The sequence below is a fragment of the Schistocerca nitens genome, chromosome 8, assembly GCF_023898315.1.
Source record: "Schistocerca nitens isolate TAMUIC-IGC-003100 chromosome 8, iqSchNite1.1, whole genome shotgun sequence".
Lineage (NCBI taxonomy): Eukaryota > Metazoa > Arthropoda > Insecta > Orthoptera > Acrididae > Schistocerca > Schistocerca nitens.
The window spans coordinates 238,013,635-238,039,179 of NC_064621.1; the positions used below are offsets into that span (position 1 = coordinate 238,013,635).

Consider the following 25,545-nt stretch of genomic DNA (forward strand, 5'->3'; position numbering starts at 1 on the left):
TAAGTTCAGAATACGTTGCAAGGGGATTTGACAGCATAGATCCTGACGCATTGTTGTAAAAGCTCCACACTACTAGTTAGTTTCAAAGGCAACCCAGTGGCTTGGCTAAAATCTTGTCTATACAGTAAGAAACAAATAATTGTCTTAACAGGGGCAGTTGTAACAATAAACTCAGAATGGGGAAATGTGAAATACTGAGTCCCTCAGGGCTCGATCCTCATGTGATTGATTTTCTTGATCTATATTAATAACCTAACAATTACAATTAATAACCAAACAAAAATAACTATGTTTACTAATAATGGAAGTATTATGATCAAAGGGCCCAACTGCACAATGAAGCTTACAGTACAGATATAGTAGTCAAAAAATTTCTTGGTAGGGAGGACACAGCATTATATTTTGGATGGAGATTCATAGAAGTAACATCAGACGTGCACTCCGGAAGTTTGCTGGGACCTTTGCTGTTCATGTTGTATATTACTGGTCTGACAGATAATATTAATAGTAACCTCAAACTTTTCACATATGATGTAATTATCTATAAGAAGGCCTATTGATCCAATACCTGATGCCCTTCATCAGAAATGGAGAACCCAAATGTTTTAAAGATATTTAACCCAAGCAATTATCAGATTTCATTGCACACTACTAGATAGGTTAAAGGCTGAACAAGTACTTTGTGCACTATGGAATTAGAAAACTGTCCCAATAAGATCATTTGTTTGCTGTAACCCACCAACTGATGAGAGACAGCGGCAATGCCAGTGATCCGAACTCCATATAGGCTTGAGAACTTAAAAGTCATTGCTGCACCCTGTCCACTTGCATTTTCAACATCTAGTCCATCATATGTGCTTCAGTATAGAGTTTGTTCAGGGTACCATTGCTTGGGAAACATCATTCATGTTGCTGAGAGTTGCACATAGACACAATATGATCCTCCCCTGTGAGCTAACTGGTAGTGGCCAAGTAGGAGGATGGCGGCTACTTTGCACCATGCTTCTTTCTGATTTCCTGCTGTCCTAGATACTTCAAAAGACTGATCGATTTTAAGAACATCTGTGAGAGAGGACTTTCATGTTGTAAAGCATGTTCACAAACTTCCCTATCTGGGACGAGGTGTATTAGAGCTTCACGAACCATTGAATCAGGATATGAGTCCTGGTGGGCTTCAGAACAAACTGGCAATGTTGGCTAAGCCCATGAAGTTTCACTGTCCAAGTTCAGTATGACTGTTGCAGCCACTTTGGCAACAGTAGAATGCATGCGAGCAGCAATAACATGGATATATTTGCAATGATAAAGAGCAACTGACACTATTCATCAAAAGAGAAGCTGGTAGGTCCCTGAACAGGAGCTAGCTGACACAAAAGATGATAAACACAAGGAAAAATCCACACTAAGAATTAAGCCTTAGACAAGTTGGGACCAGCAGCTCCAAGGTTGCATCAATGTTGGTGGAATCTGGCACATCAGTGAGGCTGCCACATTGTTTAGTGCCATGGTGAGAGCCTTCTGCTGGTTCGTGATAGCTCACTGTTGTTCAACAAGAGACTGAAGTTTTTTGGATTTGAGGTCCACCAGTAATGCAAAGTACCGTTTTTGCATAACTGATGGACCTCAAATCCAAAAAAATTTAACTGCAAACACAGCCAATATAAGGAGCTGCAAATCAAAAAGATGGATAAGAGACTGAAGAATTTCTTCTGCTAACATTTTGGCCGATATAGAAATATTGGAACATGTGAGGCAATACTGATCCTACGACTTATCTTAGAAGATAGATTAAGGAAAGGCAAACCTACGTTTCTAGCATTTGTAGACTTAGAGAAAGCTTTTGACAATGCTGACTGGAATACTCTCTTTCAAATTCTGAAGGTGGCAGGGGTAAATTACAGGGACCAAAAGGCTGTTTACAATTTGTACAGAAACCAGATGGCAGTTATAAGAGTCGAGGGACATGAAAGGGAAGCAGTGGTTGGGAAGGGAGTGAGACAGGGTTGTAGCCTCTCCCCAATGTTATTCAATCTGTATATTGAGCAAGCAGTGAAGGAAACAAAAGAAAAATTTGGAGTAGGTATTAAAATCCATGGAGAAGAAATAAAAACTTTGAAGTTCGCCGATGACATTGTAATTCTGTCAGAGACAGCAAAGGACTTAGAAGAGCAGCTGAACGGAATGGATAGTGTCTTGAAATGAGGATATAAGATGAACACCAACAAAAGCAAAACGAGGATAATGGAATGTAGTCGAATTAAGTCGGGTGATGCTGAGGGAATTAGATTAGGAAATGAGACACTTAAAGTAGTAAAGGAGTTTTGCTATTTGGGGAGCAAAATAACTGATGATGGTCAAAGTAGAGATGATATAAAATGTAGACTGGCAATGGCAAGGAAAGCGTTTCTGAAGAAGAGAAATTTGTTAACATCAAATATAGATTTAAGTGTTAGGAAGTCGTTTCTGAAAGTATTTGTATGGAGTGTAGCCATGTATGGAAGCGAAACATGGACGATAAATAGTTTGGACAAGAACAGAATAGAAGCTTTCAAAATGTGGTGCTACAGAAGAATGCTGAAGATTAGATGGGTAGATCACGTAATTAATGAGGAGGTATTGAATAGAATTGGGGAGAAGAGAAGTTTGTGGCACAACTTGACTAGAAGAAGGGATCGGTTGGTAGGACATGTTCTGAGGCATCAAGGGTTCACCAATTTAGTACTGGAGGGCAGTGTGGAGGGTAAAAATCATAGAGGGAGACCAAGAGATGAATACACTAAACAGATACAGAAGGATGTAGGTTGCAGTAGTTACTGGGAGATGAAGAAGCTTGCACAGGATAGAGTAGCATGGAGAGCTGCATCAAACCAGTCTCAGGACTGAAGACCACAACAACAACAACAACAGACTCAAAGAAATGAAAAATGCAGAATAGGACACCGCATGCATTACCAAGTATGTTGTAATGTTGTACAGATTAATATCAGAAGCAACACCAACCGAGTTTTATTCTACGTTTGTTTGCATGGCCATCTGCCACAGCAGCTGTTAACATCTGTTATTATAGGTTATCGGTCCTGAGCTGACTGCAATATAATTAAAAAGGATCACACCAGATGTGTTTCACTTTTATTTACAAAGCATATTCTGTGATATTGGTGTTTCTTTACATAATCTGCTCCTTCCCTTCTTCCTAGCAGTGGTTGGTGTCGACAGGCTTCATTTCACATCTGCACTTGGCAGTTTTTGCCATTTTGCATTATTTCCTATGCTGCACTATTTACAATTGCCTTCCCTAACTGTTTTTCATCACTGCCACCACAAAAGATGCTTGTAAATAAAAGCGAAACATATCTGTTGTAATTCTTTTTAATTAGATTACAGTCAGCGCAAGACAGATAACCTATAATAACAGAAGTTTTTTTCTGCTTCCACATGAAGAGATCCACAAAAACACTGAATGAGGTATAGAACAATACAAACTCTAATAACTATAGAACATATCAATATACAGTCTCAACCCGCCAGGTTAGCCGAGAGAATTAATGCGCTGCTTCCTGGACTCAGGTAGGCATGCTGGCCCCAGATTGAATCCGCCCAGTGGATTAATGACAACAGCCGGTGTGCCGGCCAGCCTGGATGTGGTTTTTAGGCGGTTATCCACATCCCCCTAGGTGAATACCAGGCTGGTCCCCACATCCCGCCTCAGTTACATGGCTTGCAGACATCTGAACACTTTCGCACTATTCCATGGATTACACTAGTCGCAGACTGTTGGGGTACACTAATTCCGTCCCGGGGGGTACGGGGTGATGGCAGGAAGGCCATCCGGCCACCCCTTCCACTAACATTGCCACATCCGATTGACCATGCCGACCCTGCATATCCGCGGGAAAAAGGCGCAAGCAACAGAAAGAAAGAAGGAAAAGATATCAATATACAGTCTCATATCTGAGTATACAATGAGTAAGCAAACATAAATTAGGCCAAAGGCCTGGTGCACTGGGCTCATCTCAAGCGGTTGTGCACACAGCACAGCATTTACTGCACATCAGTCCAGGCTGTGAGGTGACCTCTCTAGGGTGGCCATGGAGATACTTGTATTGCCTGCTGTTTGATTACATGCACTCACACTTTTGGGTTACAACAGTCCTCAGATTATTGCAACATATAATAAACGCTTGGGGGAAGTAGATAGGATGGATAAAAACATTGGTATGTACAGAATAAATATTTGAAACAAAAAATGGTATTGGGCTTTACTTTCTTCTGTGCACAATGCCTGGCAGATAAAGAAAGGAATAGGAATTAGGACAGTTCAGATTGTTTTCTGGAGAGAAATTGTGCAAGTTTACCTAAAGAGATATATGAATCCTGTAAAAGGAGCTGGCAGGCCTTTCACAAGCCCTATATGCAGTTACAAATCATGTGCTGCAAATTATATAAGATATAATCGAATGAAACACTACATCAAGAAAAACCGAGAAAGGTGTCTAGGTTCGTACTGTAAATAGAAGTCATCAGCAGTTTATACAAAATGTGGGAAATGTGACATAGGATTGTGTCTAGAATGTTTTGAAATACTTGTACCACAAATGTCAGTAAATCAAATGACTGAATTAATTTTGGTTTCTTGTTATTTGTGTTTCTTGTTATAAGTAATATTTTGTTCAAATTTAGCCTTATTTCTATTAAAAACTGCTTAATAACAATATCTGTAATTGAATTTCAGTGTCCCCGAAAAAATTTAAAATATGCATCCAAGTACCCAGCGTGTCCTTATGGACACGTTATTTTGCAAACATGCTAGGACAGAGATAGATCAGAAGGCTGAATAATAGCTTTTACACATTAGTTACTTGTATAAGAAATCAATAAATTGAAAATAAAGTAAAACATCCAATTTTGAAAAAATTGGTGCAGTTAAGGAGGTAGTCCCCTTTGAATGCATGAAAAATAGGTGATTTCCATTATTTTTTCGGTTAAAATAAAATGATATAGTTTTGTTCCTTACACTTTTGTCTATAATAAATAATTTTTGTGTCAACATTGGATGCTCCCTGTAACTGCTGCACCAGATGGATAGACCCCTTGCAAGTGGAACATTGGTCACCAGCAGGAATTTCCAAAGCCCTCCTATTGGATGTATGACATAATAATGTATATTTTCTATCAGAATACATAGGGTAATTGAAAAATAGCAAGTTATAACAAAATGGTGATGCGTTGAAACAAAAGTTATTTTCTTCACCCACAAAATCAAGGGAAAAATGTTCACCGAAAACAGACTTTTGAAGATCATCCAAAACGGCCTTGTAAGCTGATAGAGAATTCAATTGAGAATGTTGGCATTAAAATTCAATCAAAATTGTGTATAACATACTAAAGTTATGTTTCCCAACTATCTGAAAAATACAAGTTTGAGAAAAATGCGTTTAAAGTTTTGGGTTACATTTTTGATAGTTAAGTTAATCGTATGTCTAGCTAGCGATCCCTGGAACACACAGCAATCCTTACAGATCCAAAAGATAGTTCTCTACTGTATTCTTAGTGGCCATGGTGGTCCTGTGAGACTCTTTAGCAGCAACTAGTCATCCACTGCTCTGCTCGCTCGATATGCTTTTCGTCTGTTTTTGTGCAGAAGTTGTAACAGGCTGGTCCAATCTGAAGTAAGAGCCATTCCATAATTTCCATAATGCATGTTTTGCCATCACTGAGATTACATACTGCCACTCTGTCTGCAGTGTCATCTGAAAAGCCCTAATAAGTGATGCAGTGGAAAGCAGATGTAGGAAAATTTGATGGTGCAGCTGTGGCAATCCTGAAAGCTTGAATCCGTGGCATGTGCTTCATCTAAATCCACCTGTATACTCTGCAATCCACTGTGAAGTGCATGACAGAGGGTGCTTAACATTGTATCATATATTTAGGTTTCTTCCCATTCCACTTGCATATGGAGTGAAGGAGTTGGTATGCATCAGCATTATTGTGCAGCACTGGAAAGAATGTATCATTGACAGTAAGTTTATGCATATTCAGATGTTTCAAGACTATATCCATTGTGCTATTTTTTCCTGTACTGGATTTAGAAATAGGCACAAAGATCTAATTTAGCTGTTCTGTTACACTCTTTAGACTCTTTTCATTATTACAAACCTAAGACAAAATATAGTTGACACAGAATGCTTCCTTTAGAGTGTTGACAAAGCTTGTATAAAATCGTTTGTTGACAGACTGTACCATTAAACGAAATGACGTAGGCTGCTAAGCACCATAGTTGTTTGAATTAGATATCGACGAAGTCTTTTTCTTTCACAGAATCATTCTTTTGAGATAGTTCTTTTAAACTAATAAATTAGAAGCAAAATTTTATTGATACAAAAACTGAATGGGCCATTTTTTTGTATCTAAAAGGAATTAGAAAAAGGAAATCTCATTCTTATTTAATAGTTCACAAAACCGAGTCTTAAGTTGAGAAAGAAATATTCGATACAAGGTAAATAAGGTGTAAAAAGAACAATAAAACTGTAGTAAGCTTAAACACTGTAGATAATAGGTACTTAGTAAAATAAAAACTGCTGAAACAATTAAGTTAGTAGGTGAGGAAAGAAATCGATACTGTACCGTATGGAAAATTTTTGCCAGAAGAAGGGTCAAGTTTGGCACACACATTTGTGAGTAACTAGTAATATTGAACTTGGCCTTGGAAGAAGTACTTAGACAAAGTTATGACTGAGGAAATATGAAGAATATATGGAACAATCATACTACATTTAAAAAAATTTCATATTATTTTAACAGAAAGTGCCACACTAACTGGTGGTGCCATAGATTATTGCAGTCAAACAAATGAAAAACGAATGTATATTTTTCATTTATCAAAAGGAAAATTCACAAGCTATAAAAATACAAAGACACGCACCACCTGGCCAGTCAGACATTAAATTCCAGTATTTGTGTTAGATACATTTATTTTTAAATGGATCTATCAGTAGCACTGGGAGTAATGGCCAGCCAATCTGTCTCCCTGTTATTTTAATGTATAAGATTAGAGTATGTACAGGATTGGAGTATGTTTAAAAAACCTCAATAAGAAATACGATCAGCATGATTTCCCAACTAGTGCACTAAAAGAACAAGAATTAAATACAGTTTCTACTTGACTGATCCATTTTAATATATGTTACTTTCTGCACTGTTGGCTTATTCAGCTCATATAGACACTTGTGAGTTTATTCTTCACATGTATCCAGCCATTTCTAAATGAGAATAACAATATTCCTTACTACAATATACAGAAGAGTTAACATCTCATATTACTGATGTACATTTTGTTGTTACAGGACACCCAAAAGAATATGAGGAAGTTACGGGTGACACCACATGAGACAGCCTTATCATCTAACAAGAAGAAGGGCATTTTCTCCCTGTAAGTTACCTACTGCTTTTGATTTTTGTTTTTTTTGAAAAATGTACCAAAATACAGTGTTATAAATAAAGAACATAGAAGGAACCTCAAACATGAATCTTGACAGACATATAATGCAGAAATGAAATGAAGATTACAGTTTTACATTACACCAAAAAATATACACATCATTTTGCTTATATCCTTAAGTATTCCAACATATGCTGAACTGCATGGCAAGAGAGATGAAGATGTAAAAAGGTAGTGGATTACAGATCCTTTTCGATAGAAAATGTTCATGCTCATATAGTGATGTAGAGGCTGTCATTCTTTAGAGTCACTATATGAGAATTGAAAGGAAAGGAAGAGATAATCCATCACCTGCTACATATTTTAGGGTGGTTTGCATAGTGTAGGCTAGTTATAAAAGTTGAAAAGTGCATCAAGGGAAAATGCTAAAAAATAAGATAACTCAAACTGTAACATGCTAAATGCAATGGACAAATCTCGAAAGGACACAAAGGTAACATTAAAAAAAAACTATTTGACGCAAAAGCATACAATCAGCTGTTTTTTTAAAAAACAAGGGAACAGCTTCATGTAACAGTACAACATCACAAAGACATTTGACAATATTTTATGTCTAGACTCAAATGCAGCATTTTATGATGCTGTTAATAGTGTAATTCATAGAGAATGAATCCCACTTAGCTTACAATACTGCTCTTAGTCTAGTAAGGCTTGGGGAAGGAGAACTGTGAGCTGCCTCTCAATAATACCACACACATTCTTTATTAGATTAAGGCTAGACATCAAGCTGACCACTCAGTGCACTGGACTGTTTGCTACCAAAAATATTTATATGTGTGATGAGCACTGTGTGGTCAGCTGTTGTCATATTACAGGATGCAATCATCATCTGTTACACCAATATAAGGTCGTACTTGAGTATAAACTGCATCATCTGTGTAATACTATGAAGTCAAAACTTTATGCAGAAGGTCATTAACTTTTTGTGTTCACTTAAAATACAGCAGCCCGTACACAGATTTGGTCTTCTGAAATAATTATTCTTTTCAAAGATATTTGATTTATAGTAATGCATTCCAGCTTCTTGGCAGATTGAAATATCTCTGTTGCCACGTAGGCAGGTAATTTGGTAGGTAAATTGGAATTCGTCCATTAAGGATGACATTTATGATGAGAAAAAAAAATCCTCGGACACACCACTAAACAGCAGAAGGCACTGAGATAAACTCCATGTGCTTGTCCATCAACAACCAGTTCATCAGTGCATACGATGATAACAACATAGTCATCTGCCAAAATATTATACCCACTGCGCAGTGATATCCAGGTGTGCACCTGAGAACTATTCTCTCACTGACATTTTTGATAAGAGGTGGACAGTACACATGTTGCTCCTAGATTTGTGTATCTCCCACCTTCATGAATCTGCTGTTCACAGCACTCTGTATTATGACCGCTGCAAAGGCAGGCTACAGTTGAAATAGGTTTATAGTCCTAGTCCCTAGAGTGCATAATACTATATGTCAGTTTTTAATCTTTGCAACAATTTTTTTCTCAGTCATTAATTCAACACTATTCAATTTGCAAATAGTAACAACTATTTAGTCATACTTTGGAACTAAACTTTGTTTCACTTCTTACTTACACATCTTTATTTTGATTGTTTTGTGCATCAACAGTTTGTGATAACAGAAATAACTACAGCAATTATTTTGTACTGCGGTTGTTTTGTTTGATTTGTTTAGTTTGAGATATGCTTTGTATCATACCAGTACTTTTATATTAACTCCATTAATTATGGGCGAAGTGTCTAAATTAATCACTTCCTTTTAAATCTGTTTTCTGCTCTACACCCCTCTGAAAAGCTAAGACTGACTATTTAACCAGATTATGATCTTTATCTGATTTTCATTTGCCTCCATTCCGTCAATTGTACTTCAACTAGCTTGTTGAGTAAATTACACTTTGATATCTTGCAACCAAGCTGTATTTTGCCACTCTTAAAGCTGCTCAAGTGCTATCCTACTATCAAATATGTGTTTATCTTCTGTGAGCAGAATACACAAACAGATTGAAGTGCTTCTGTATTTCCTGCAGTTGTTTTTCTAGCACAATTGTTAGAACAGTAGACACTTATTTTTAGCTATGATTTTTCTTTAATTTATAACAAAAACGTTATTCATTTAGGTTGACAAGGTCAGAAATGAATGATGAAGCATATTCTATAGTGTATTGTGAGAGACATCATGCAAAGCCACAAAATAGTGATTTAATATACTTACCTGATACTTTCTGATCCAGAAAACTGGTTCACATTTCAGCTGTGGATCACACAGCTATTTTGTACAGCTAAAGTACTCAAGGAATACAAAAAAAATTATATATATATATATATATATATATATATATATATATATATATATATATATATATATATATATATATATATATATATATATATATATATATATATGGTTATAATAAAGGGAAACATTCCACGTAGGAAAAATATATCTAAAAACATAGATGATGTGACTTACCAAATGAAAGTGCTGGCAGGTTGACAGACTCACAAACAAACACAAACATACACACAAAATTCAAGCTTTCGCAACAAACTGTTGCCTCATCAGGAAAGAGGGAAGGAGAAGGAAAGACGAAAGGATGTGGGTCGACCTGCCAGCACTTTCATTATATATATATATATATATACTTTTTGCCTCTACTAGTTCTGTTTGAAAAGGCTGTTCTATTTTTCTTTCGTCTTTCCCTCTCCTTCCCTCTTTCCTGATGAAGCAACCGTGGGTTGATAAAGCTTGAATTTTGTGTGTGTGTTTGTGTTTGTTTGTGTGTCTATCAACATACCAACGCTTTCGTCTGGTAAGTTACATCATCTTTGTTTTATATGTCTCTCCCATCTACTCAATCTCCCACTTCCAGCTCCACTCCCCCCAAAACCTCAAAATTCCAATCAATACAATCTGGTACCACAACACCCTAATTCAGTAGTTAACCTTTCCTCCAAACCTCTCTCCCAATCCGAAACCTCTGTCCAATCCAAAGGCCTCACCTTCAGCCCCACTCCCAGATTCAACCAAACAGCCCTCGTCAAAGATTTACTGTCCTACACTCGTACTCTCTGCTGGAAGTATCACTTTGCCATGAAGAAAAATGATCCTAATCCTACCCCTAATGATCCAACTCCCCAAGACACTATCCAAATTGAACCCTGCCTGGAACAGTTCCGTCCTCCGTCACAGCGGGACCCACCTCCTCTTCCTCAAAATCACCCTCTCCAAACCTTCCAGGAATTTCTGACTTCCAGCCTTGCCTCTCAATCCTTCTTAAAAAACCTTAATCCAACTCCCAACATCACCACTGCTGAAGCCCAGGCTATCCGTGATCTGAAGGCTGACCGGTCCATCGTCATTCTTCCGGCGGACAAGGGTTCCATGACCGTGGTACTTGATCGTCGGGAGTATGTGGCTGAGGGACTACGTCAGCTTTCAGACGACACCACATACAAAGTTTGCCAAGGTAATCGCATTCCTGATGTCCAGGCGGAGCTTCAAGGAATCCTCAGAACCTTAGGCCCCCTGCAAGACCTTTCACCTGACTCCATCAACCTCCTGACCCCACTGACACCCCGCACACCTACCTTCTACCTTCTTCCTAAAATTCACAAACCCAATCATCCCGGCCGCCCCATTGTAGCTGGTTACCAAGCCCCCACAGAACGTATCTCTGCCTATGTAGATCAACACCTTCAACCCATTACATGCAGTCTCCCATCCTTCATCAAAGACACCAACCACTTTCTCGAACGCCTGGAATCCTTACCCAATCCGCTACCCCCAGAAACCATCCTTGTAACCATTGATGCCACTTCCTTATACACAAATATCCCGCACGTCCAGGGCCTCGCTGCGATGGAGCACTTCCTTTCATGCCGATCACCTGCCTGCAAAACCTCTTTCCTCATTACCTTAGCCAGCTTCATCCTGACCCACAACTTCTTCACTTTTGAAGACCAGACATACCAACAATTAAAGGGAACAGCCATGGGTACCAGGATGGCCCCTTCGTACGCCAACCTATTCATGGGTCGCTTAGAGGAAGTCTTCTTGGTTACCCAGGCCTGGACTCACAGTGAAGAAGAACTCCAGAATTTCCTCTCCAACCTCAACTCTTTTGGTTCCATCAGATTCACCTGGTCCTACTCCAAATCCCATGCCACTTTCCTTGATGTTGACCTCCACCTGTCCAATGGCCAGCTTCACATGTCCATCCACATCAAACCCATCAACAAGCAACAGTACCTCCATTACGACAGCTGCCACCCATTCCACATCAAACGGTCCCTTCCCTACAGCCTAGGTCTTCGTGGCAAACGAATCTGCTCCAGTCCGGAATCCCTGAAGTGTTACACCAACAACCTGACAACAGCTTTCGCATCCCGCAACTACCCTCCCAACCTGGTACAGAAGCAAATAACCAGAGCCACTTCATCATCCTCTCAAACCCAGAACCTCCCACAGAAGAACCACAACAGTGCCCCACTTGTGACAGGATACTTTCCGGGACTGGATCAGATTCTGAATGTGGCTCTCCAGCAGGGATAAGACTTCCTCAAATCCTGCCCTGAAATGAGATCCATCCTTCATGAAATCCTCCCCACTCCACCAAGAGTGTCTTTCCGCCATCCACCTAACCTTCGTAACCTCTTAGTTCATCCCTATGAAATCCCCAAACCACCTTCCCTACCCTCTGGCTCCTACCCTTGTAACCGCCCCCGGTGTAAAACCTGTCCCATGCACCCTCCCACCACCACCTACTCCAGTCCTGTAACCCGGAAGGTGTACACGATCAAAGGCAGAGCCACATGTGAAAGCACCCACGTGATCTACCAACTGACCTGCCTACACTGTGACGCATTCTATGTGGGAATGACCAGCAACAAACTGTCCATTCGTATGAATGGACACAGGCAGACAGTGTTTGTTGGTAATGGGGATCACCCTGTGGCTAAACATGCCTTGGTGCATGGCCAGCACATCTTGGCACAGTGTTACACCGTCCGGGTTATCTGGATACTTCCCACTAACACCAACCTATCCGAACTCCGGAGATGGGAACTTGCTCTTCAATATATCCTCTCTTCCCGTTATCCACCAGGCCTCAATCTCCGCTAATTTCAAGTTGCCGCCACTCATACCTCACCTGTCATTCAACAACATCTTTGCCTCTGCACTTCTGCCTTGACTGACATCTCTGCCCAAACTCTTTGTCTTTAAATATGTCTGCTTGTGTCTGTATATGTGTGCATGGATATGTGTGTGTGTGCGAGTGTATACCCATCCTTTATTCCCCCAAGGTAAGTCTTTCCGCTCCCAGGATTGGAATGACTCCTTACCCTCTCCCTTAAAACCCACATCCTTTCGTCTTTCCCTCTCCTTCCCTCTTTCCTGATGAGGAAAACATTCCACGTGGGAAAAATATATCTAAAAACAAAGATGATGTGACTTACCGAACGAAAGTGCTGGCTGGTCAATAGACACACAAACAAACACAAACACACACACAAAATTCAAGCTTTCGCAACAAACTGTTGCCTCATTAGGAAAGAGGGAAGGAGAGGGAAAGACGAAAGGATGTGGGTTTTAAGGGAGAGGGTAAGGAGTCATTCCAATCCCGGGAGCGGAAAGACTTACCTTAAGGGGAAAAAAGGACAGGTATACACTTGCACACACACACGTATCCATCCACACATATTAAGACACAAGCAAACATATTTAAAGACAAAGAGTTTGGGCAGAGACAGAAGCAGACATGTCTGCTTGTGTCTGTATATGTGTGGATGGATATGTGTGTGTGTGCGAGTGTATACCCGTCCTTTTTCCCCCCTAAGGTAAGTCTTTCCGCTCCCGGGATTGGAATGACTCCTTACCATCTCCCTTAAAACCCACATCCTTTCGTCTTTCCCTCTCCTTCCCTCTTTCCTGATGAGGCAACAGTTTGTTGCGAAAGCTTGAATTTTGTGTGTATGTTTGTGTTTGTTTGTGTGTCTGTTGACCTGCCAGCACCTTCATTTGGTAAGTCACATCATCTTTGTATATATATATATATTTTATATATATATAGAGGGAAACATTCCACGTGGTCTTCAAATATGTCTGCTTGTGTCTGTATATGTGTGGATGGATATGTGTGTGTGTGTGTGTGTGCGCGAGTTATACCCGTCCTTTTTTCCCCCTAAGGTAAGTCTTTCCGCTCCCGGGATTGGAATGACTCCTTACCCTCTCCCTTAAAACCCACATCCTTTCGTCTTTCTCTCTCCTTCCCTCTTTCCTGATGAGGCAACAGTTTGTTGCGAAAGCTTGAAAAAAAAAAAAAAAATATATATATATATATATATATATATATATATATATATATATATATATATATATATATAGGGGGGAAACTTTCCACGTAGGAAAAATATATCTAAAAACAAAGATGATGTGACTTACCAAATGAAAGTGCTGGCAGGTCGACAGACACACAAACAAACACAAACATACACACAAAATTCTAGCTTTCGCAACCAACGGTTGCTTCGTCAGGAAAGAGGGAAGGAGAGGGAAAGATGAAAGGATGTGGGTTTTAAGGGAGAGGGTAAGGAGTCATTCCAATCCCGGGAGCGGAAAGACTTACCTTGGGGGAAAAAAGGACAGGTATACACTCGCAAACACACACACATATCCATCCGCACATACACAGACATGAGCAGACATTTGTAAAGGCAAAGATTTCGGGCAGAGATGTCAGTCGAGGCGGAAGTACAGAGGCAAAGATGTTGAAAGACAGGTGAGGTATGAACGGCGGCAACTTGAAATTAGCGGAGGTTGAGGCCTGGTGGATAACGAGAGGAGAGGATGTACTGAAGGGCAAGTTCCCATCTCCGGAGTTCTGACAGGTTGGTGTTAGTGGGAAGTATCCAGATAACCCGGACGGTGTAACACTGTGCCAAGATGTGCTGGCCGTGCACCAAGGCATGTTTAGCCACAGGGTGATCCTCATTACCAACAAACACTGTCTGCCTGTGTCCATTCATGTGAATGGACAGTTTGTTGCTGGTCATTCCCACATAGAAAGCTTCACAGTGTAGGCAGGTCAGTTGGTAAATCACGTTGGTGCTTTCACACGTGGCTCTGCCTTTCATCGTGTACACCTTCCGGGTTACAGGACTGGAGTAGGTGGTGGTGGGAGGGTGCATGGGACAGGTTTTACCACCCCCGCTGTAAAGGCTCCGCCTTTACAAATGTCTGCTCGTGTCTGTGTATGTGCGGTTGGATATGTATGTGTGTGCGAGTGTATACCTGTCCTTTTTTCCCCCAAGGTAAGTCTTTCGGCTCCCGGGATTGGAATGACTCCTTACCCTCTCCCTTAAAACCCACATCCTTTCATCTTTCCCTCTCCTTCCCCCTTTCCTGACGAAGCAACCATTGGTTGTGAAAGCTAGAATTTTGTGTGGATGTTTGTGTTTGTTTGTGTGTCTGTCGACCTGCCAGCACTTTCATTTGGTAAGTCACATCATCTTTGTTTATATATATATATATATATATATATATATATATATATATATATATATATATATAAAAACAAAGATGTCGACCTGCCAGATATATATATATATATATATATATATATATAAACAAAGATGATGTGACTTACCAAATGAAAGTGCTGGCAGCTCGACAGACACACAAACAAACACAAACATACACACAAAATTCAAGCTTTCGCAACAAACTGTTGCCTCATCAGGAAAGAGGGAAGGAGAGGGAAAGACGAAAGGATGTGGGTTTTAAGGGAGAAGATAAGGAGTCATTCCAATCCCGGGAGCGGAAAGACCTACCTTAGGGGGAAAAAAGGACGGGTATACACTCGCACACACACACATATCCATCCGCACATATACAGACACAAGCAGACATCTCACAAGCAGACATATTTAAAGACCTAAGGTAGGTCTTTCCGCTCCCGGGATTGGAATGACTCCTTACCTTCTCCCTTAAAACCCACATCCTTTCGTCTTTCCCTCTCCTTCCCTCTTTCCTGATGAGGCAACAGTTTGTTGCGAAAGCTTGAATTTTGTGTGTATGTTTGTGTTCGTTTGTGTGTCTGTCAACCTGCCAGCACTTTCATTTGGTAAGTCACATCATCTTTGTTTTTAGATATATTTTTCCTACGTGGAATGTTTCCCTCTATTATAACCATATCATTAAATTGAACCCAACAATTACGTTTGTTATTGTCGCTGTTGCATTTCGAAATCTTTCCTGTTGTCTTATTTTCTCTTTATTTTCTCTTTCTGTGGTCTTTAAATATGTCTGCTTGTGAGATGTCTGCTTGTGTCTGTATATGTGTGGATGGATATGTGTGTGTGTGCGAGTGTATACCCGTCCTTTTTTCCCCCTAAGGTAGGTCTTTCTGCTCCCGGGATTGGAATGACTCCTTACCTCCTCCCTTAAAACCCACATCCTTTCGTCTTTCCCTCTCCTTCCCTCTTTCCTGATGAGGCAACAGTTTGTTGCGAAAGCTTGAATTTTGTGTGTATGTTTGTGTTCGTTTGTGTGTCTGTCGACCTGCCAGCACTTTCATTTGGTAAGTCACATCATCTTTGTTTTTAGATATATTTTTCCTACGTGGAATGTTTCCCTCTATTATAACCATATTATATATATATATATATATATATATATATATATATATATATATATATATATATATATATATATATATATAGCTTTGATTTGTTTTTAAGAAAAATGTAATTTGTGGTAATATATATATATATATATATATATATATATATATATATATATATATATATATATTACCACAAATTACATTTTTCTTAAAAACAAATCAAAGCTATTTGATCCTGTGTTGCAATCATGAGGATTCCACTTACTGATTCTAGCCTTTTTAACATTTTTAATGTTTATATCTTCCAATTGAGCATTTTTAGTTAGCTTTGTTTTCAAGTGCAGTAATATTCTTCATGTTTATGAACAGATTATTCTCTCCAAAATATTTATTAGTAATTTTAATTTGCAATCATATTAACAGTACTCATTTGCTTAACTTGATTGAGAGCTTCCTACTACTGTTGTCTCATTCCCATACAATATCACCTTTCCATTTGCCTCATTCGGCATATCATTTAAGTACAGTATCAAAAGTAGCACTTCTTATACTGAACTTGGTGATACACCATGTATCACCAACTTGAAATCAGAATAGGTAGTTTCTACCTAGTCACAATTTTTATCCTGTATTGCTCTGCCAGCTTCTTGTAGTAAATTATTTTATGATACTTGTGAGGTTACTGCTGAACAATAACTTACCAACAGTAGGGATTGCCTGACTGGCACTGTAACCTATGAGTGTTATGATTGTTATGAGGATGATGATGGAAAACATATATGACATGGCAGTACAATTGATGTAAAATACTTTCTTTTAAGCTTTCAGTTAATTGACCATTTATTCTCTGTAACCCAATAGAATAGCAATAGATGTGCTATTAATAACATTTTTGCACTACCCATTGGCCACTGATGAGAATGTCTAATGTTCTTTCATGCTAAGGATATGATGTGAAACCATACAGTGAGGAGTCAGTACAAGCTTCAGCCCATCTCAGTGCAACATTAAATGTGTGCAGGACTGCAACTCTTGATGTAGAAAGATTTACGGGGCACCATGACATGATGCTTGACACAGCTGGATTTGTGACATTCAGTTTCTTAAGTGAGTAGTGAAGTCTGTTTCATTTGAGATATCCATTGTGATTGCAAGTGGGTTGATGAATTTATCAGATAGCCACAGAACTTTGTCATATACTAACTCAGCCGGTGAAGAGTCCAGGTCAAATGTGCAAATTATATGTGGGCTGAGTAAGACTAATGGTGACACAGATGTCTGTTTTGACTCATGACACATTAGTGCAACCTTTAATGACCAGTGCCAACATTCCACCATACCATTACTTGCATGGTGGTAGCTTGTTCTTTTGTGGTGCACCACACCACAAAATTTGCTCAAGTGGCAAATAGTTTGGACTTGAACTGACAGCCTTGGTCTGCTGTAATGTGAAGTGGGTGAGGCAGTGGCAGTGGCTCAGCTGAAATGTTGTCCACAGGGATGGCCTCTAGCTGTTGAGTACATGGTTGGTTGCTGTCAAAAGATATCATTGTCCATCTGAAAGGGGTAATGGTCCTACCACATCAACCTGAACATGTGCAAACTGTGCTGTCTAGTCTTGAAAATCTCCCACTGGGGTGTGGATAAGGTGAGAAACCTTGTTGTGCTGACATTGTGGACATGTGCAAGCCCAGGTTCAATAATATTTTTCTATCCCTGGCCATACAAAATGACCTTTTATTATTTTAATTGATGCCCTGACACTGGGGTAATGTAAGTTCTGTTTGCTTTCAAAAGTATGCTTACAAGATGCAGAAGATATGAACAGGTGAGTTCTACTGTTAAAATACTTGCACTATAATTGGGCATTCATACCTAGGATGTTGGTAAGTCTCAGTTGAACTCTGGGCACAGTGTCTTAAAAATCCCCATAGCTCCTGGTCAGATTCTTGTGCTTTGGCTAGATGCATGAATTCTACCATATCTATGATACTGGCAGTAGGTGATAGTGTGCTAAGAAATCAGTCCTGATGATTGGCTCCATCACATCTGCCACAGTAAAATTCCAAGTAAACTGATACTGTAGTCCCAGATCTAATTACCTATGTTGGATTCCATAACTCGTGATGGATGAGTTGTTAGCAACAGGAAGAAGTAACCAGGTTGGTGGTCGACACTTGTGTAGCAGTGAGTAGAGTTCACAGCAAAATACATAGATCAGAACCAGTATCCATTAAAAAATTTCATCCTGGATTGTGGTCTGATATGAAGAGGTGCAGAGATGGCAGTGGAGAATGGGATGCACCTATTTCAGAGTGTCATTTTTTGATTGAGGAAAGAGCACAGCGAAATGTGTTTGTGTGCCTAGTCTCCAGACTTTTGATGATATCGGCAAGTTTGTGTAGGTAAGGTTGTTATGTCTTGCATCTATGTTGTGTAGTGGTGATCTAATTGGCTGACCACCAGAGCAAATTGGGTGGAGCTGTAGTCTCTCTAATGCAAAGAAAACTTGCATCTACCTGCATGAATGATTTTAATGCTGGGTTATGTGGCCAAAACGGTGCTGCCGCACTGCAAGTCTGGTTAATGTGGGTGCACCTGCCATCTTGCCATTTCCTGTTTCTCAAAAATTCAGCTTAATGCTTCTGTATTGTCGAACTTATTTCCTCTAGCTGAATCATGTTGAGATCACCAATTTCAGAGTCAGTTGCTTGACTTATGAACTTAATAAGTATGCTTAGTTCTAATACAGCGAGGACAGATGTGAAACATAATGCATTATCTTGAGAGATTGTTTTATTCAGAAAAAAAAAAAATCATGCCTGTTGATATGTAGAAGAGTTAGAACAATTCACACAGAAGTGACTGCATAACTAGTTAATATTTAGACATATATTGTAAAGTCTGTTTGGTAACAAAGTGAGAATTACAACTCAGAAATGAATAGTCACAGAACTTAGCACTGTAACAAGGAGAAACTGATTGCAGTGCTCCTGGTGGCCAGTGCATGAACTATGTTGACAGCTTGTCAAGCAAATCAGCTGTTCACTTGACATTCCTGCAATCTGCTGTGTGTTACTACAGACTCAATTCAAGCAATATGATGTCTTTTTCTTTTTTTTAAGAAGAATTATTGTTAATTGTTAATTATGTCTCTTATTTGTTGATCAGTAGTTAAAACTACTACATTTTGATTTGTGCTTTCTTAAGATAGGTTAGTGTCACCCCAAAATGAATATAGAATTCTTGATTCCATTTCAGAGAGATGGACACACATAGGAGATATGTAGTGTATGCAAAGTAAGGTACCTCTGTGTGTGTGTGTGTGTGTGTGTGTGTGTGTGTGTGTGTGTGTGCAAATAACAGAAATTGTACATGTAGCATTTTGTGTTCTTAAAGTTTATACTTACTACGTATTTTGTAGTTTCATTTGAAAATCACTAAAGCATTCATTCAGTTTACTCACTGATTTTCTTTCAGATCTTTCCTCTCACCAAAAGATGAACAAGAGCAATATAAACCAGTAAGCTACCATCAATTGGTAAGTGAAGGTGCCAGAAAAAAAATTTATACAATAATTGTGTTTGATTAATTCATCTGTTCATTCACACATTTTGCCAAAGTCAATACTGAATGCATCTCAGCCATAGCTGATCAGCACCACCATGCCATGCAGGGCCTCCCATTCTACATTAAAGACCTAACCATTTCTGGAATATTTCAAATCCATTCCCACCTCTCTCCTCTTGAAACCACCCTTGTCACAACCTATACTGGTATACACATGGTGTCTGAGCTGCAGAACATTGCCTCTACTACTCACACTTGTAAACCTCCCAAAAACTTCATTTATTATCACTTCCTTCACTTCATTCTTACCAATAACTACTTCACATTAAGAACCAGACCCACCTATGCCAGTCTTCCTCAGAGCCCAGGATGTGGGTCCCCTGGCTTAGTACACATTTATTAATGACATCTTTATCATCTGGACAAACAGTGAAGGAGACCTCTCCTACTTCTTGCAGCAGCTAAACTACTCACAACTGAAACTCATGTGTTTCTTTTTCAGATCCAGACCCACCTGACTTGATGTTGACAAGCACCTCACTGAAGTTCAAATTCAAACCTTAACCCATATGAAACGATCCAGTGAGCATCATTACCTCCACTTTGACAGCTTTCACCTCTTCAGCATTAACATCTCTTGGAAACTGAGGCAAATGTATGTGATACACCATCAGATTCCTTGAAGCATATGCCAACAACCTTTCCCAGCTTGCCTTCTCACAACTGCCCAACAGTTTTTGTTCTCAGATAAATTCCTGGGCAGTGTCCTCCACTCACCCTCTGACAAATATAGCTTCCATTTCAAAAAACTAAGAAGCAGCCCACTACTTACCCAGTATCACCTGGCCTCAACTGTTTCAATAAATAACACTACCATGGCTGTGACTTTCAAAAATCAAACTCTGAAATGAGATACTCTCCCTGATATCCTTCAGAAGCCATCTCCTGTCACTTCCTCCACTTTATAATCTTTGTAAAGGCCTAATCAAACAATATACACTCCTGGAAATGGAAAAAAGAACACATTGACACCGGTGTGTCAGACCCACCATACTTGCTCCGGACACTGCGAGAGGGCTGTACAAGCAATGATCACACGCACGGCACAGCGGACACACCAGGAACCGCGGTGTTGGCCGTCGAATGGCGCTAGCTGCACAGCATTTGTGCACCGCCGCCGTCAGTGTCAGCCAGTTTGCCGTGGCATACGGAGCTCCATCGCAGTCTTTAACACTGGTAGCATGCCGCGACAGCGTGGACGTGAACCGTATGTGCAGTTGACGGACTTTGAGCGAGGGCGTATAGTGGGCATGCGGGAGGCCGGGTGGACGTACCGCCGAATTGCTCAACACGTGGGGCGTGAGGTCTCCACAGTACATCGATGTTGTCGCCAGTGGTCGGCGGAAGGTGCAAGTGCCCGTCGACCTGGGACCGGACCGCAGCGACGCACGGATGCACGCCAAGACCGTAGGATCCTACGCAGTGCCGTAGGGGACCGCACCGCCACTTCCCAGCAAATTAGGGACACTGTTGCTCCTGGGGTATCGGCGAGGACCATTCGCAACCGTCTCCATGAAGCCGGGCTACGGTCCCGCACACCGTTAGGCCGTCTTCCGCTCACGCCCCAACATCGTGCAGCCCACCTCCAGTGGTGTCGCGACAGGCGTGAATGGAGGGACGAATGGAGACGTGTCGTCTTCAGCGATGAGAGTCGCTTCTGCCTTGGTGCCAATGATGGTCGTATGCGTGTTTGGCGCCGTGCAGGTGAGCGCCACAATCAGGACTGCATACGACCGAGGCACACAGGGCCAACACCCGGCATCATGGTGTGGGGAGCGATCTCCTACACTGGCCGTACACCACTGGTGATCATCGAGGGGACACTGAATAGTGCACGGTACATCCAAACCGTCATCGAACCCATCGTTCTACCATTCCTAGACCGGCAAGGGAACTTGCTGTTCCAACAGGACAATGCACATCCGCATGTATCCCGTGCCACCCAACGTGCTCTAGAAGGTGTAAGTCAACTACCCTGGCCAGCAAGATCTCCGGATCTGTCCCCCATTGAGCATGTTTGGGACTGGATGAAGCGTCGTCTCACGCGGTCTGCACGTCCAGCACGAACGCTGGTCCAACTGAGGCGCCAGGTGGAAATGGCATGGCAAGCCGTTCCACAGGACTACATCCAGCATCTCTACGATCGTCTCCATGGGAGAATAGCAGCCTGTATTGATGCGAAAGGTGGATATACACTGTACTAGTGCCGACATTGTGCATGCTCTGTTGCCTGTGTCTATGTGCCTGTGGTTCTGTCAGTGTGATCATGTGATGTATCTGACCCCAGGAATGTGTCAATAAAGTTTCCCCTTCCTGGGACAATGAATTCACGGTGTTCTTATTTCAATTTCCAGGAGTGTACATTCCCAGACTGTCATTGCTCTGCCAAGGTTTCTACCACTGCATTGTTCCAATTGTAAAACCTGCCCCATGTGGCCACCTGTTAACACTTACTCAAGTTACACCACTCATAAAATGTACATCAAAGGCAAAGCAATATATGGAACCACAAATGTTAGTTCACTGCTCAACTTTTTATTTAGGAATGATTACCACTAATCAGCTGAAAGGATAAATGAACAGACGAGAACCGTCCACTTTGGGGATACTCAGCACCCATTGGTTGAAATGTTCTACAGTATGAGTGCTTGGTGCTCAACCCAGGCCATTTAGATTCACCCATTTGGTATGTGTTTCCCTTAACTTCTAAGGCAGGAACTTCCTCTCTGATATATCATTACATCCTGCTGCCATTCAAGACTTAAAGCCTCCATTAACATACTCCCTTTTTAGATTCCCTCTTACTTTTTTTTTTTGTGAATTTGCTCATATATTTTACTCTTTTATCTATATGTCTGCACCCACTTCCTCTCTCACCTTCTGTCTGTCTGTCTGTCTCTCTCTTTCTCTCTCTGCCTCTCTCTGATGTTTCACCACCTCCAGTTCTGATTTTCTCCTTCTTCTTAACTGCACTAGTAATTTCACTTTTTTCATTTATCTTCATTACAGTTTATCTTTATGTGGCCTGGATATGTATTCATTCCAATCTTCTATTAGTCCATCTCCTCATTTCTTGTCTATCTCCACCATCCCCTCTCTCCGTCCATCTCCTCCATCCACCTCTCTGCCCTTCTCCTCCTGTCCTTCTCTCTGTCTATCCCCTCCTCCCTTCTGTCTCTGTTAATTTGTTCCTCCCCATCTGTCCATCTCCTCCCCTCTCTGTCCATCTCCTCCTCCTTTTCTCTCTGTCCATCTCCTCCTCCCCGTTCTCTTTGTCTCCATCTTCAGCTCCTCCCATTTCCTTTCTGTGGCTATCTCCTCCTCTCTCCTCTCTCTGATCATCTCCCTTCTCTGCCCTTTCTCTGTACATTTCCTCCTTTCCTTCTATCCCTTCATCTCTCCCTCCCCCATCTCTCTACCTATCTCTTCTTTCCCCTGTCTCTATCTATCTCCTCTTCCTCCTATCTGTCCCTATCACCTCCTGCAACCTTGCTGTCTGTCCATCTCCTTATCCTCCCTTCTCTCTCCACATTATCATAGATACCCCAATAGGAAATTGGTGCTTCTTACCCCAGTATTTCTTTCCACATTGTAACTAATATGTGTACCAAGTTTGATTGGAATCATTCCAGAGGTTTAGGATGAGCTTTTTACCCATGAATTTTCCCACATATGCACATGACAAATGTATTTTTCTGTCAATGTTATTCATTTTATTCCATATCTTATGTTGGACTAAATAATCAAGAATGTATAATCTTCTGCTATGGTTTTTATTGTTGTTGTTATCATTCTTCTTCTTCTCCTGGAAGAAGAAGAAGCTCCCCATGCTAGTTTATCCTGTACAAGTCTCTTCATCTCTCTATAACTACTGGAGCATACATCTACTTCAACCTGCTTCCTGTTATCTCCCTAGATTTTTTACCCTCTGCATTCTACACTTCTTTCCATTATCAGATTAACCATTCCCCCTTAACGCATTAGGTTACCTATCTACTTATCACTTCTTTCAGTCAGATTTTGTTATAAAACTCTTTTCTTTCCAGTTTGATGCAGTATCTCTGAATTAGTTACTTATTTACTAATATAACCTTTTAGTATTTGCAAATGAAGTATTTGTTAAACAGAAGTGAGCAGTTGTAATTTTGTTTAAAACAGATAATGACTTGTTTTGCAGATGTCTTTTGGGATGACATGGAATTCTTACACCTTCAAGTACATTTACCACTTAATGATTTTTGTAGCTGTTAATAAATATCAGTTCAACTGTTCTGTGATTTGCACAATCACAAACAAGACAAGAATAATTTTCATTTAGACATTCCATCCTTGTCGAGTGTTCAGACTGGAGCTGTATAGAGTATTCTGGTGTAAAGGCATTCAATAAGCTCCTATCTAACATAAAAGCAAGAAGATTCAAAATAAAATTAAATACATATCTCAGGAGATACTACAAATTATCAGATCCTCTAGATTAAGGGATAGAAAGCTCCTGTGTAATACATGTCAAGAAGCAGTATTCATTGTAAAGCTGTATGAAAAATGGTAATGTATTGTAAAAATGTCTCTTTCTTATATTGTCACAAGTCTTCAAGGAAAAATTATTGGTACACAATATATTCCTCTTGAACAGCTACCAGTATCTATCATTAACTTGCCATAAATTCCTCTGATAATAGGGTAGTGGAAAGCACACAGGACAAAAGAGTAAGACACACTGTGATTTTATCAATCTGTTTACCTGAAATATATTTTCTGTGTACCATTTGTTTCTTAATATGACTTTGTAAGTCCGCACAGTCTGCAATAAAACGTTTTAGCAATAATAATAGACGAGCATATCCTCAAGAGTAGTGTTTGTTTATTTTATTTTATTTTATTTTATTTTATTTTATTTTTTTTCAGTTTCGATATGCAACATGTGCAGAGAAGTTCTTTGTGTTCCTTGGTATCACATTTGGAATCATTGCAGCTATGGGATTACCAGCTTTTATTGTACTTTATGGTGAATACACTTCTTTGCTAGTAGACCGTGCAATGTCAAATACCACTATAACCCAAGCAGTCATGCTCAGCTGGTTTGGTGGTGGAAGATTAATGTAAGTTTAAACCAATAATTATTTAATCATATTCCATAGACACAACAAAACATTCTTGCATGTGTCTGACACTGATCAATGTTGAGTACATTACTCTGATTTTGATATCCAAGAGAAATCTTATTACTTTCAGGATGAGAAATTCCAGAAGTGTCAATATACACATTTAAAAGTGAGGAAACTCCTACTAGCTTTCAGAACTATTCATTTCTTCCTCGTGGAGGAAAGAGGTACAGATTGAGGAAACTTAGAAAGAGGGGGCAGGTCATTCAGACTCCAGGAATGAGAGGGGCCCATCTGTTATGAGAATGAGGGAAATGCATGTTGGCTCCTGAACAACTGAAAATGTCAAATTCTTTAATATATTAAATAAAAAGCTTGTATAATGTATTAAAATATAAATAGGAGAGGTCATCATTAATTGCAGTTCATGCAGTACTGAAACAATTGGCAGAAGGAATATCAGAGCAAACACACACAGTTTGCTGTGTTAGTACGGGATTTATTACAGATTTTTGCATTTACCTCCCATGTCCTCACTACAGGTTGTCACTGAGCTTGAGGTCTGAGTGACTTATACCTCTTCTCCAACCAATCACAAACTCTCTCTCTCTTCCCTCCCTAAGGAGAGAACTAACAGTTCCAAAAGCTTGTTATTGTTTTCTTCTTCTTTCAAATGTGTTA

At 40.1% G+C, this 25,545-nt stretch overlaps 1 protein-coding gene across 4 annotated transcripts in view; it reads left to right on the plus strand.

Annotated features, from left to right (window-relative positions):
- LOC126199000 (multidrug resistance protein homolog 49-like) overlaps positions 1-25,545 on the plus strand; it is a 368,814-nt gene that overhangs the window by 148,707 nt on the left and 194,562 nt on the right. For all 4 annotated transcript variants that reach the window (XM_049935679.1, XM_049935676.1, XM_049935680.1 and 1 more), the window contains exons 2-4: positions 7,344-7,429; positions 19,613-19,673; positions 24,668-24,861. In XM_049935679.1, coding sequence (XP_049791636.1) covers positions 7,359-7,429; positions 19,613-19,673; positions 24,668-24,861 — 326 coding nt within the window. In that variant the 5' untranslated portion in view covers positions 7,344-7,358. The remainder of the gene's footprint in view (positions 1-7,343; positions 7,430-19,612; positions 19,674-24,667; positions 24,862-25,545) is intronic.